Consider the following 15748-nt stretch of genomic DNA (forward strand, 5'->3'; position numbering starts at 1 on the left):
GCTTCAGGGGACGGGGGGGGGGGGGGGGGGCTCGTTGAACGACCACTGGAATATCTGCATGTGGCACTCGGTCAGCAGGAGGAGGTGCCGCAGCAGCGCCCTGCGCGTGCGCTTCCACCTGAGCGGCGAGAGCCTCCATCCTCCGATTGCGTATAACGTTCTGCTCGGTTACCAAGTCCAACTGAGCAGTGAAGGCGGTTAGGATTTGCTGCAGCTCACCTAATACGCCTCCTGCTGGCTCCTGTGCACCCTGCATTTCCATTGGAGGTTCACTCGATGGTTGACGCCCCTCGGGATCCATGACGTTGGCCGAGAAATCCTGTTGTGAAAAGTGTGATGACATGGACCCACAACAGGGGGCGTAAATGAACGGACAATGGGAATGCCAAAAGGTAACAATTTAATGTTGTGAAAAGTGCACAACGGTATACAGATACGGTTTTGAACAACAGTCAATTACACAGTCGGTGTCATGTGGGCAGGCTCGAGGATAGGAGACGCCTGTCCAGAGAAGAGTCGGGACCCACACGATTTCCCCTGCCAGCGGAGACCCGAGAGCCACCAGAGCCGCCAAGTCCTGAGTCTCCAGGTGGCCACCGCCTTCAGCTGTCGGACCGGGTACTGCTGGCAGAAAGCAAAAACAGATCAAGTGTGTGTGTGCACACCCAGCAGAACAATCAGCAACTCAGTTCAGTTCCTTTTGTGGGAGAATCACCAGCTCTGACACGGGAACAATATACATGCAGCGCCTGAGTGACTACTTATCCGAGGAGCGAAGCGTGTCGTCTCCTCCACAAACCCAGCCTCCAGCTGCGAAGTGGTCAACAGGTACGCCTGCGGAATATTCAGAACAATTGTATGGCAATAAAAACGGCTGAGAGTTTTACCAGTTGGTAAGACGATTTCTCGGCAGAGCTGTGGTGTCTCCTCCAGGCTTTTATGGTGATGATGATTGATGAGTGGTGACAGCTGTCAGCTCCGGGCTCCTGGAGCTCCCCCTGCGGCGACTGCGCCCTCTAGTGCCTGAAGCCCGCCTTCAGGCAGGTCGCCCTCTGGTGTTGGGCCAGCAGTACCTCCTCTTCAGGCGGCCCACACAACAGGATCTATGTTTCTGTCACAGTGGTGTAGGTGTGGACATTTAAGGAGACAAAACTGAACAATTCCAACTCCTGCCACTGGTTTAGAATTCATACATTTATATACAGAGGTAGAAAACCCCAACTTCAGAAAGTAAAAGTCCGATCTTATATTGTGTCTTCCTGTGTACCTGAAACAGGTGATTTCACTCATCTGGTGCTTGAACAGTTGAACTATTTAGAATCTACTGGTTTAGTGTGATTTCCCTGCTGGAAGTCACTGAGGTAGTTAAACAACTCTGCAGTAGCAAGGCCCCAGTGGTTAATGAGATCTGTACAGAAATGCTGAAAGCTGTGGGTGTGGAAGGACTATCTTGGATGAGATGGTTCTTCACTGTGTGGAGGTCTGGGACAGTGTCAAAGGAGTGGCAAATTGGGGTGGGGGTCCCCATATTTAAAAAGGGGGACCAGAGAGTGTGTGACCAATTAAAGGTGTATTACACTACTCAGCCTACCTGGTAAAGTCTGCTCCAGGGTGCTGGAAACAAGGGTTCAGCCGATAGTCGAACCTCAGATTGAAGAGGAATAATGCAGGTTTGTCCTGCCCGTGGAACAGCTGACCAGCTCTTCACTCTTGTAAGGATTCTGGAGGGGGCCTGGGAGTATGTCCATCCAGTCTGCATGTGTTTGTTTGGACTTGGAGAAGGCGTATAATCGGGTACCCCGGGAGATGTTGTGGGAGGTGCTGCAGGAGTAGTGAGGGGTTCCCTCTCAGGGCCATCCAGTCTCTGTACTCACAAAGCAAGAGCTCTGTTCGGGTTCTCGGCAGTAAGTCAGACTGGTGTCCGGTGGGGGTTGGCCTCCCTTAGGGCTGCACCTTGTCATCAATCCTGTTTGTGATATTCATGGACAGGATATCAAGGCGTAGTCAGGGGGAGGAGGGTGGACTCAGGGTCTCATCGCTGCTTTTTGCAGATGATGAGGTCCTGTTGGCTTCATCGGCCTGTGACCTCCAGCACTCAATGGATCGGTTCACAGTGAAGTGGCTGCGATGAAGATCAGAACCTCTAAATCTGAGGTCAAGGTTCTTAGCAGGAAATCAATGGATTGCCAACTCTGCATAGGAAATGAGGTCTTGCCCTGAGTGAAGTAGTTTTTGTTCACGAGTGAGAGGACAATGAAGCATAAGATTGTCCGGAGAATTGGAGCAGCAGGGCTGGTATTGCATTCGCTCTACCGTACTGTTGTGACAAAAAGGGAGCTGAGCCAAAAGGCGAAGCTCTCGATCTACTGGTCAACCTTTGTTCCTACTCTCACCTATGGTCATGACAGTTGGGTCGTGACTAGATCGCGGGTACAAACGGCTGAAATGGCTTTCCTCAGGAGGGTGGTTGGTATCTCCCTTAGAGTGAAAAGGTCAGTCATTCTTGAGGAGCTCAGAGTAGAGCCGCTGCTCTTTCACGTTGAAAGGAGCCAGCTGAAGTGGTTTGGGGATCTGGTAAGGATGCATCCTGGGCACCTCCTTAGGGAGGTGTTCCAGGCATGTCCAGCTGGGAGAAGACCCCGGGGACGACCCAGGATTAGGTGGAGAGATTATATTGCCACACTGGAAAGGCCTGAGGATCCTTCAGTCAGAAGTAGTTAATGTGGCCTGGGAAAAGGAAGTTTGGGATCCACTGCTGTAGCTGTTGCCCCTGTAACCCAATCCCAGATAAGCGGTTGAAGATGGCTGAGTGAGTGGTTTAGTGTGAGGATGGAACAAATATGTGGTAGGACTATTATATTGTGAACCTGAGGTTTTCCACCTATGTTTATATATGACCACAAAAATTTCAGATTGAGCTGTTGCTAACAAAACAATTTTTACCTGGATTGACATTGGCCACCATGGCTGATTTAACACCTCTTTAATGATTAAAAACTGAATTAAGAATCGCAATTTTATTGAAAATTCATGTCCTATCAACCAAAAAAAACATTTATAAAACACATTTCATTAAAAAAACAAACAAAAAAAAGCTGTGTAAATTACAAAATTCTCTTACTTTTACTTCACATAGTAGAGACGACGGAATACATCTCCTTTTAGCGTTGTAGAGCTGCAGGCTACGGAGATGAGTCAAGCTAACACATGTGCACAAAGAACAGAGGGCTATTTCCAGTCACAACAGCAGAACCTACAACCGTCACTCCTTAATGTTCGGACTACAACATGCCATACTGAAGGACCATGGCAAATCCAATGTCTTTTTTGCCCAGCATTTGGTTTTGCGCCATTGATTGTCATTTCTCACTTGCAAGTTGCTTTGGATACAAGTGTCAGCTCAGTGAATGCAACGTATAACTCATTTTGCATCCGATATAAAGATAGTGTCCAGTATCCTTCTGTCTAGACTTTGGAATGACACAGGTCATTTTATTTATCAAAAGCTAAAGAGATCTGATGATGTGTGTTTCTTTTTCACACAGATCAAATCAACACATGTAGACAAGCCTAAAAAAGAGAAAGAAAATGGATATGTAAGGTAAACTGTTACATCCTGTACATTTTGAGCACTGTGAGGCCATTTTCATCATGAACATTTTTACCATTTGCTTGAAACTTTAGCAGTTGATTGGTTGTGATCACTGGGACATTGCATGACTAATGTTTTCATCCTCAGAGAAAGACGTCCTGCTGCTGTAAAGAGCGAGCCCGAAGAGGACAGTTGCGTCTTCCCCTCTCCCCAACACAAGTCCTCCAAACGAGAATATGATGACGAAGGGCAAGTATCATTCAGATCCATCCAATTCCTCTTTTAAATAGCATCACATTAAACCACGCACCTTCTTAATTATGAATCTGTTTGCAGGATTGTATACAAGCCCAAAAAAATCAAGAGAGAACACGACAAAAGGCCAAGAAGAGGAAGTGTGAGTATGATGAAGATGAGGATGATGAGGTAACTCATATTTTGTGCAGTTATTTTGATGAACATGATCTCCGATTCTCCTGGCTTCCGTGTCTAATTAATGTGTCCTTCCACTTGTTATAGGAGATAAAGCCTAAAAAGAAGACAAAAAACAAAAAGGTTACAGAGGGAAAGAAAGTCAAGAAGGAAGAAGAAAAGTGGAAATGGTGAGATTATTGTGGGTACAAATCATTGCTTTCCTCAGGAAACGACCCCAGGAGTTGACAGCTGATAAACAGCAGCATAAAAGACACAGATGACATTTTTTTCTTCTCGAGGCCTGTATTTTGTTTGTTTGTTATTAGGTGGGAGGAGGAGCGCTATACTGATGGCTCCAAATGGCGCTTCCTTGAACATAAAGGTCCTGTGTTTGCTCCTCCATATGAACCCTTACCTGAAAAAGTCAAATTTTACTATGATGGTGAGTTTAGTCATATTACAGTTTTTCTTCATTGGTTTGGCTCATTTCTTGAAACTGAGATGACATTCTCAAAATGACATGGACAAATCCCCAAACTAACTTGTGGTTTCTCAGAACAGAATGGCATTTCTCATTGCTTTCATCACATTTCAAATGCCTTGTACATGTTCCAAGCACTTAGTACATCTTTGCAAATTGTTATGTATAAGTGGCCTACATTTAACACAATCAGCCTACATTTAGAACATTTTCCAAAAAAAGTGCATCTTGCTGATCTATCCCAATTGGTTGGTTCTCAGTGTAATGGTTGTTCTCTCCAAAACATGTCAGCACAATTTCATCGTATAAGTCATCATCTGCAGAATAGTCTGCTCAATTGTCAAAATTAGTTAAGAAATTGGAATACAATACAGCACACATATTTTGGAACATTTCATACATTCATGACAATCAGGTGAGTAGGTAACAGGTGAAAGCAGGTTTTGACGAGGAGGAGTGTCCCACATTACAGGTGACCAATCCATCAGTTTGTTGACTTACCTGACAGGTGTTGTCTGTGATTTTGAATGCTGACATTGCTGTATATATACAGCTTGGCCTGGTGCTAGTACTTTTTCCAATGTCAACATGGAGAGACCGTAACTCAGCCACATGGGGTGTGCAGCCAGTACATTCTGAGTGCCGGTCCCAAGCCCGGATAAATGAGGAAGGTTGCGTCAGGAAGGGCAATCCGGGCGTAAAAACAAGCCAACCCAACTATGCAGACTAGAATCGAATTCCCATACCGGATCGGTTCGTGGCCCGGGTTAACAACGTCCGCCACCGGTGCTATTGCCCAACAGGATGCGTTGGAAATTGGGCTACTGCTGGACGAAGACGACGAAGAAGAGGAGGAAAACGTTGCCACGAACAGTGGGAGAAGAAGAAAACTAGAAGGGTGGAATGAGAGTGGGGACTTTGAATGTTGGTAGTATGACTGGTAAAGGGAGAGAGCTGGCTGATATGATGGAGAGGAGAAAGGTAGACATATTGTGTGTGCAAGAGACCAAGTGGAAGGGAAGTAAGAGCAGGAGCATCAGCGGTGGGTACAAGTTGTTGTACCATGGTGAGGACAGGAAGAGAAATGGTGTTGGGGTCATTTTAAAGGAAGAGTATGTTAAAAGTGTGTTGGAGGTTAAGCGAGTGTCTGACAGGGTGATGAGTGTGAAGTTGGAAATTGAAGGGGTGATGATGAATATCATCAGTGCATATGCCCCACAGGTAGGTTGTGAGATGAAGGAGAAAGAAGATTTCTGGAGTGTGTTAGATGAGGTGGTGGAGAGTGTGCCCAAGCATGAAAGAGTGGTGATAGGAGCAGACTTCAATGGGCATGTTGGTGAAGGGAACAGAGGTGATGAGGAAGTAATGGGTAGATATGGTATCAAGGATAGGAATGGGGAAGGACAGATGGTAGTTGATTTTGCAAAAAGGATGGAAATGGCTGTGGTGAATACTTACTTTAAGAAAAGGGAGGAGCACAGGGTAACATATAAAAGTGGAGGAAGGTGCACACAGGTGGACTACATTCTTTATAGGAGATGCAAGCTAAAAGAAATCACAGACTGTAAGGTGGTAGCAGGAGAGAGTGTCACTAGACAGCATAGGATGGTTGTTTGTAGGATGACTTTAGAGGTAAAGAAGAAGAAGAGAGTGAGTTGCTCAACAAAGGATCAGATGGTGGAAGCTGAAAGAGGAAGACTGTTGTGTGAAATTTAGTGAGCAGGTGAGAGAAGCACTAGTTGGAGAGGAAGCAATTTTGGACAACTGGAAAAGTACTGCAGATGTGGTGAGGGAGACAGCTAGGGCAGTACTGGGTATGACATCTGGACAGTGGAAGGAAGACAAGGAGACTTGGTGGTGGAATGAAGAGGTCCAGGAAAGCATAAGGAGAAAGAGGTTGGCGAAAAAGTTTTGGGATAGTCAGAGAGATGAAGAAAGTAGACAGGAGTACAAGGAGATGCGGCGTAAGGCGAGAAGAGAAGTGGCAAAAGCAAAGGAAAAGGCATATTGCGAGCTGTACAAGAAGTTGAATAGTAAGGAAGGAGAAAAGGACTTGTACCGATTGGCCAGACAAAGGGACAGAGCTGGAAAGGATGTGCAGCAGGTTAGGGTGGTAAAAGATGCACATGGTAATGTGCTGACAAGTGAGGAGTGTGTGCTGAGAAGGTGGAGGGAATATTTTGAAGAGTTGATGAATAAAGAAAATGAGTGAGAGAAAAGGCTGGATGATGTGGTGAGAGTAAATCAGGAAGTAAAAGAGATTAGCAAGGAAGAAGTGAGGGCTGCTATGAAGAGGATGAAGATTGGAAAGGCAGTTGATCAGCCACAGCATAAAATTATGGGAAAGAGTAGTAGAAGCTAGGCTTAGAAAACAGGTGAAGATCTGTGAGCAGCAATATGGTTTCATGCTGAGAAAGAGCACTACAGATGCAATGTTTGCTCTGAGAATACTGTTGGAAAAGTACAGAGAAGGACAGAAAGAGTTTACATTGTGTGTTTGTGGACTTAGAAAAAGCTTATGATAGGGTGCCAAGAGAAGAGTTGTGGCATTGTATGAGGAAGTCTGGAGTGGCAGAGAAGTATGTTAGGGTAGTGCAGGACATGTACAAAAATAGTGTGACAGCGGTGAGATGCGCAGTCGGAATGACAGACTCATTCAAGGTGGAGGTGGGATTACACCAAGGATCAGCTCTGAGTCCTTTCTTGTTTGCAGTGGTGATGGACAGGTTGACAGATGAGATCAGACAGGAGTCCCCATGGACTATGATGTTTGCAGATGACATTGTGATCTGTAGTGAGACTAGAGAGCAAGTTGAGTCTAGTCTGGAGAAGTGGAGATATGCTTTGGAGAGAAGGGGAATGAAAGTCAGTAGAAGCAAGACTGAGTACATGTGTGTGAATGAGAGGGAGCCCAGTGGAATAGTGCAGTACAAGGAGTAGAAGTGGTGAAAGTAGATGAGTTTAAATATTTGGGGTCAACTGTTCAAAGTAATGGAGAGTGTGGTAGAGAGGTGAAGAAGAGAGTGCAGGCAGGGTGGAGTGGGTGGAGAAAGGTGGCAGGAGTGATTTGTGACCGAAGAATATCAGCAAGAGTGAAGGGGAAAGTTTACAAAACAGTAGTGAGACCAGCTATGTTGTATGGTTTAGAGACAGTGGCACTAACAAAAAGACAGGAGGCAGAGCTGGAGGTGGCAGAGCTGAAGATGTTGAGATTCTCTTTGGGAGTGACAAGAATGGACAAGATTAGGAATGAACATATCAGAGGGACAGCTCAGTGGGACGGTTGGAGACAAAGTCAGAGAGGCGAGATTGAGATGGTTTGGACATGTGCAGAGGAGGGACCCAGGGTATAGGGAGAAGGATGCTGAGGATGGAGCCACCAGGCAGAAGGAGAAGAGGGAGACCAAAGAGGAGGTTCATGGATGTGCTGAGAGAGGACATGCAGGTGGTTGGTGTGACAGAGGAAGATACAGAGGACAGGGTGAGATGGAAACGATTGATCTGCTGTGGCGACCCCTAACGGGAACAGCCGAAAGACAAAGAAGAAGAAGAAGAACATGGAGAGACCGCAAGTACAAGGCCAACCTCCACCTGGAGGAAGGGGAAGCGGAAGAGAAGGAGAAGGAGGAGCAAGAGGAAGAGGAGGAGGAGGAGGAGGATTGAGGGTGTGTGGTGGTAGAGGAGCGGGAAGAGGAAGACTGGGGTTGCGCAGTGGTAGAGGAGTAGGAAGAGGAGGAGTGAGGGTCCGTGGTGGTGGAATAGGAGGAAGAGGAGTTTGCAGACATCATCCTCTCCCGGATGAAATTCGGGCCACCATTATTGACCATGTAGTCAACCATCGCCTCACAATGGCAGTGGCAGGGCGCCGAGTGCAGCCTAATGTGCCACGCTCCACAGTCTCCTCCATCATACAAACCTTTCGCCGGGAAAACAGGTATGCACTCAGGCAATGACAGAACTCCAGAATTCTGTAAGAAAGCCTTACTGTACTGTTACCGTGTTTGATTCAGTGTGTGTGTGTGGGCTCATAGGCTACTGCAAAATCTCACCTCAATGTCACAGTATGATACAGCACACTATTGTAGCATGACAAAATATACAAAACAAATATACAAAACAAAATATGGTTGTACTGTAAATTAGACAAAATACAGCATTGCAGTTTACAGTAGTATTGCAGTGCATTTGTAAGTACAGTAGCCTACAAAAGCTATAGAATGATAGCAGAATGAAGCAGTACGCAATACAGTCATTACAGTGATTGACAATATGTAACAAATACATAAGGTAAACACTACAAATAGTCATGTTGGCTGTGTCCATGAGCAGGATTGGGCGACAGCGTCATATAGGTGGGAGAAGACGACTGCTCACCGATCGCCAAGAAGGAGAGATCTGCAACATGGTCATTGCAAATAATGCAATCACACTGACACAGATCTGTGACACAATCCTCCAAAACAACACAGTCTTCCAAAACATCAACTCCATCAGCATATCCACAATAGACCGGGTACTGAAGAAAAACCTCATGACCATGAAGCAGATCTACAGAGTACCATTCGAACGGAACACAGACAGAGTGAAAGAGCTGCGGTACCAGTATGTGCAGGTAAGCCAATTATTCATGGTCTATCAGTTTGTATAGCCTACACTATGCAGAGGTTCCAATTTCTGAGGGTTACCAGTATCCTCTTTACCTTTGGAATCCAGCTTTACAATACAGTATCTGACCACAGCATTTTGCCAAAGAACTGTAACAGAACACTGTCATCATTTTGTCTCCCTTCTATTTGTGTCAGAAAACTACCTGCAGAACCTCTGCATATGCCTGCACTCTAGGTTTGGAACCACAGTGGGTTATATTGACTTTGTGAAGAGTATTACTGCTGTGACCGTGTGACCCATCTATATGACTGATTTGGTTTATTTTTCTTTTTTGTAGAGAATCCTGGAACTAGAGGGGAATGAAACCCCCCATATCCTAGTATTTGTTGATGAGGCAGGGTTCAACCTGGCCAAGGGCCACAGGCGTGGCCGAAACATCATTGGCCAGCGGGCCACAGTGGATGTCCCCGGCCAGCGGGGGAAATATTACCATGTGTGCGGCTATATCTGAAAATGGTGTGGCCACACACATGGCAAGCTTGGGCCCATACAACACTGAGAAACTCCTCCATTTCCTGGACCGTTTGTATCTGGATTTAGTTCCAGAAAATGAGAGGGGTCTCGAAGGGCCCCACCTACCCCAGTTTGTCGTTGTGTGGGACAATGTCAGCTTTCATCGTGGCCCACGCATCAGGGCATGGTTCGACACGCATCCAGGGATGCATAATGTCCCACTACCTCCATATTCGCCATTCCTTAACCCTATTGAGGAATTTTTCTCCGCTTGGAGATGGAGAGTGTATGAACATCATGCACAGAACCAGAAGTCCCTCCTCAATGCAATGGATGCTGCCTGTGATGATATAACAGGCGATCAGTGTAGAGGATGGCTCAGGCATTCACGGCGCTTCTTCCCACGGTGCATTGCTAGAGAACACATCAGATGCGATGTTAATGAGAATTTATGGCCATACAGACTGCAGCGGATGGATGGCCAGGAAGATGAGGAGGGTGACCAGGAGAGAGAGGGGAGTGACACAGAGTAGTCAGAATGTTACTGTATTTCATTTGTGATGCTTGACTGTTTTTTTTATATACTGTAATGTATTTTGTTTTGTTTTTGCAGGTTTTTGTATTTTGTATACATAGTATATTGTATACATTTTCCTTTGTATTTTTTTTCTTTCCTACCTACAGTAATGTGTAGAAATTTACTTGTGAATAAAAATAGTTCCAATTTCCTCAGCAGAATGAGTGCAGTGTGTGTGGTATGAAAATTGTATTCCTTTAGGTAGACCTCTGCTATAAAGACAAAACATCTAAGCATTTTGACTTGCAGTACTTACACAATGCCAAAGGGACAATGCATTTTGGGGGCACTGATGATTTGTGTGAGAAAGGAATTTAGTTTTGACACATGGGTAAACTGTTTTTGAAGCAATATGAGCATGTGATGAGGATCCATGTAGTTGTGCTGCACCGTCCAGTTTATTTTGACAGGACGACGACATGAATAAAAATGTGCCAAAGCAATTGAGAAGGATCTATGCCATTTTTATGATACTGACTATTTATATGGGAGAGGGACTTAATTTTGAAGCAAGAATGAACGTTTTGGGAGACATATGACATTTTGCTGGTTATCTGAAGTGTTGCGAAGAACTGTAAGTCTGTTTGGCCAATTTACCTTATAGTTATAGGAATGTCATCTCAGTTTCAAGAAATGAGCCAAACTGGAGAAAAACTGTAATCATTTGAAAAAGCATAAAATTAACTTTTTAGTGTCTTTTGTTTGTGACTGCTGTGCAATTTTTATTTGTAGGTAAGCCAATGAAACTAAGTGCTCCTGCTGAGGAGGTGGCCACATTTTTTGCAAAGATGTTGGATCACGAGTACACAACCAAGGACATCTTCAGGAAGAATTTCTTTAAGGACTGGAGAAAGGTGAGGACACTTAAACAGAGTTCCCACAGCTCCTTAAAAAGTCTTACAAAGCATTGAATTCATTCATCTAAAAATAAGGCCATAATTAGTGTTAAAATGTCTTAAATTAGCCTTTCAAAAGTCTTAAAGGACATATTGCACCGAAATCACAATAATTAAGATTTAGAATGGGAGTGACCATCAAATGATCCACCAGGATTACTTTGCTCTTCCGTGACCGGTTTCAAAGTATACGGCATTCGTAACAAACAGGTACGGAGACTTCTGAAAACAAAATACTCATGTGTTTCCGACATCGGTGACGTGACTATTAGAAGCGTCCAGGCGCACGTTTGAATGGAATATAGCTGCTAACATTAAGAACTGAGGCACAGATTAATTCCAAAATGTACATAAGTGTGATGCCGTGTTATGATGACTCATTTTTAAGTGGTAACCGTTCATTTTTGATGCAGTCACGGTAAAAGGAACCCTGAGAAGGTTTAGTATATATATATATATATATATATATATATATATATATATATATATATATATATATATATATATATATATATATATATATATATATATATATGCACAGTGGGGAAAATAAGTATTTGACCCCCTGTCATTTTTGCAGGTTTTCCAACCTACAAAGAATGGAGAGGTCTGTAATTTTTATCGTAGGTACACTTCAACTGTGAGAGACAGAATCTAAAAAAAAATCCAGAAAATCCCACTGTATGATTTTTAAATAATTAATTTGCATTTTATTGCATAAAATAAGTATTTGACCCCCTACTAACCAGCAAGAATTCTGGCTCTCACAGACCTGTTAATTTTTCTTTAAGAAGCCCTCTTATTCTGCACTCTTTACCTGTATTAATTGCACCTGTTTGAACTTGTTCCATGTATAAAAGACACCTGTTCACACACTCAATCAATCACACTCCAACCTGTCCACCATAGCCAAGACCAAAGAGCTGTCTAGTCTAAGGACATCTGGGACAAAACTGTAGACCTGTACAAGGCTGGGATGGACTACAGGACAACAGGCAAGCAGCTTGGTAGAAGACAACTTTTAATGATTATTAGAAAGTGGAAGAAACACAAGATGACTGTCAATCTCCCTCGGTCTGGGATTCCATGCAAGATCTCAGTTTGTGGGGTAAGGATGATTCTGAGAATGCTCAGAACTACACAGGAGGACCTTGTCAATGACCTGAAGAGAGTTGGGACCACAGTCACAAAGATTACATTAGTAACACATGATGCTGTCATGGTTTAAAATCCTGCAGGGCAGCAAGGTCCCCCTGCTCAAGCCAGCACATGTCCACGCCTGTTTGAAGTTCACCAGTGACCATCTGGATGAGCCAGAGGAGGCATGAGAGAAGGTCATGTGGTCAGATGAGACCAAAACAGAGCTTTTTGGAATCAACTCCACTTACCATGTTTAGAAGATGAGAACAGCCCAAGAAAACCATCCCAACCGTGAAGCATGGGGGTGGAAACATCATGCTTTGGGGGTGCTCTTCTGCAAAGGGGACAGGACGACTGCACCGTATTGAAGGGAGGATGGATGGGGTCATGTATTGTGAGATTTTGGCAAACAACCTCCTTCCCTCAGTAAGAGCATTGAAGATAGGTCATGGCTGGGTCTTCCAGCATGACAGTGACCCCAAACACACAGCCAGGGCAACTAAGGAGGGGCTCCGTAAGAAGCATTTCAATGTCCTGGAGTGGCCTGGCCAGTCTCCAGACCTGAACTCAACAGAAAATCTTTGGAGGGAGCTGAAACTCCAAACCTGAAAGATTTGGAGAAGATCTGTATGAAGGAGTGGACCAAAATCCCTGTTTCAGTGTGTGAAAACTTGGTCAGGAACTACAGGAAATGTCTGACCTCTGTAATGGCAGTGGTGGGCACAGATAACCAAAAAATTAACTTCGATAACAGATAATCAGATAACTGAAAAGTTATCTTCAATAAAGATAAAACAATAAACCACCCAAAAATGTATCAGAAGTTACAGATAACCAATAAATTCCAATATTATCTCTGGCACATTTACAACTACTAGTAAAACAAATTTAACAGCTTCTAGTAATATTAAAAATAACAACAGACCCAAACAATGAGACCACACTTTTTTCTTTCAACATTCTGCTCCTGCTGGAAGCTCTTGTTTACTACAGCGCTCCCAGGACAGAGGCACCCCGAGAGCAGCCATAAAGCCAGCTCTCTATCAATTACAACGCTCCGGTCAGGCGGAGGTCTTGAAAAATAAAGTCATGCTGAGTTATGGTTCTGATTTATAAATAACATTAATACCGATAGAATAACTCCATTAATGTCAATTCTGTCATTTGTACAAAGTTAAAATATAACATATATCTTTTAATGTTGAATAATGCACTAATTCTGAGGTTTTGTAACAAACAGACAGATTGCAAAGGATTCTGGGTAAAAGTGCCTCTGCTAAACACTGATTGGTTCAGTCATTCATTATGTAAACCAACACGTTAATGTGACATCTGTCATGTGTTGGTGCTTAAAGATAAATGTGCTTTTGTAAAATATTCCATTTTTTTATTGTAAAAACACGCATTTTTACGGAGCCCTGGAAGTGTCATCGCAAAATGTTTTGCATGTGGAGAAAATGTGCACACGTTTTATGATGTTGTAAAATGTGCTTTACACTGTGCGAGATGATTTTTCATGCAGGAATTTTTTGGACCGAGTTTCAGGTTAATCGTGCGTCCTGCATCGTGTAGTGTATAGAGTATCAAGCTGCGGTCAACATCTGACGACCACCTCCTGATCGCCGATCGTATGGTCGAATGAGAATCAAACCTGTTTGATATATTATTGTGGTCGGCCGTCGTGAGGGTTTCCTGCTGCTAAAAAGCTACAAGCATCCAAACGCTTGCACTGTGCTTGTGCAAACACTGCAGAGCTGGCTTGTAATGTTATTATTGTTATTATTATTATTATTTTGCTGTTGTTTTGTTTTTAAACTTCATTTGTAAAAAAAAAAAAAAAAAAAAAAAAAAAAAGCCATTTGCAAAGCCAAAAAGTTGATTTGACAATCATCTGATATAACCGGGGTCAAAATAAATAGAATAGGATTTTATTCATGTTTTCTTCTAACATTACCAGTGGTGGGCACAGCTAACCAAAAAGTTAGCTTCGATAACTGGTAATCAGCTAACTGAAAAGTTATCTTTTTTAATGCTAAACCGATAAACTACCTAAAAATTTATCGGAAGCTACAGGTAACCGATAACTTTGCCTCCCATATACTCTCAGCTACTAAGAAGCTGATTTTGAGTTTGAACACTGCCAAAGCTTCTAATAGAATCAAAGACAATCACAAACCCAAACAGCCAATGAACCAGTGCTTCTGTCTTTGTACAGTCTGCCCCCTGCTGGAGGAAAGCATTATTTACCCTGATAGGATACGGTGGTCCAGCGATGACGCAGAGGTCTTGAAATGGAAAGCAGATTTAAATTATGGTTTTGCTTTAAAAATAAAATTTTTCCAGATGAATAACTACATTAATGTAAACTCTTAAAATGTACAAAGTGATCTATAACACATATCTGTTAATTTTAAAATAATGCACTAATTCTGAAGATTTGAGCATTAACACACAGATGCCCAAAGGGATTATGGGTAACTAAGCCTCCGCTCATACTGATTTGTTGATTCATTCATTCTATGTAAAAACCAACACAAGTGAATCAATGTAACATGTTGGTATTTACAAATAAATGTGCTTTTGTAAAATGTCATTTTTCAATAACAAAAACAATCAAAAAACTTTCTCGTGTGTGGTTGCTGGAGTTGTGTGGCGATAGGAAACACCTTTTGAATGCTTGGATAACGATGTCAGTCACACAAAGAAATCAAGTAATAGTGAAAACATGTTCATTCCGCCCAGAATGTTGGTATTTTGGTCATTGAACTTTGCAATGCGGTGTCAATAACGCATCAATCAGTCGCTCCGTGTGGTGTCATAACATCCGATCGGTTAGCGGCTCTATGCGGTGTCAAAACGAATCAATCAGTCGCTCCGTGTGGTGTCATAACACAATGAAACGAAACACAATGAAATCCTGCAGTCGACAACACTGTGATATAACCGGTCATCAGTAGATGGCAGTGTTCTATGCATTTTGACACCGGTTATATCACACAGTCTGAATCACAATTTAACAGACTTTTCGGCTTTTGGAGAAGCAATCTGGGCTTCTTCTGGCATTTTTACATAAAACAAACAACATCTATAAACCCAGAGAATATATTCACAAGAGTTTTAGGCACAATATACAAAGAGTTTAATGCTGTTGTCTGTGTGGAGCCTGATCAGAGCATCTCAAATGCATTTCTCCTGTCGTGACTGTACCCATAATGCACTGGGCAGAGCATGTCCACACTAAAACCTTCAAAATTAGTGCAGTACTTTAAAACTAAAACATATATCTGATATTTTCACTTCATAAAACTTCTGACGTGACATCAAATTAAATAACTTATCCTAAATTAGTTTGGTTAAAATTTTAACCATAAGTTAAAACTGTATGCCTCTGGATGGCTTGGGTGATATTGCCAGCGTATTAGTATGGGGTCAGATTTTTTTCCTTTCCTTTCCTTTCCTTTCCTTTCATATGACCAGTTTTCCTTTGCCTGTAGAAGACAGCGTGGTTTCTTCTAGAACCAGCTCTT

General features: G+C 43.1%; 1 protein-coding gene across 1 annotated transcript in view; it reads left to right on the plus strand.

Annotated features, from left to right (window-relative positions):
* top1 (DNA topoisomerase I) overlaps window positions 1-15748 on the plus strand; it is a 74648-nt gene that overhangs the window by 13489 nt on the left and 45411 nt on the right. Inside the window, 7 exon segments of the mRNA XM_034172591.1 lie at window positions 3546-3601; window positions 3740-3841; window positions 3929-3966; window positions 3969-4018; window positions 4112-4194; window positions 4333-4448; window positions 10918-11039. Coding sequence (XP_034028482.1) covers window positions 3546-3601; window positions 3740-3841; window positions 3929-3966; window positions 3969-4018; window positions 4112-4194; window positions 4333-4448; window positions 10918-11039 — 567 coding nt within the window.

The sequence above is a fragment of the Thalassophryne amazonica genome, chromosome 6, assembly GCF_902500255.1.
Source record: "Thalassophryne amazonica chromosome 6, fThaAma1.1, whole genome shotgun sequence".
Taxonomy (NCBI): domain Eukaryota; kingdom Metazoa; phylum Chordata; class Actinopteri; order Batrachoidiformes; family Batrachoididae; genus Thalassophryne; species Thalassophryne amazonica.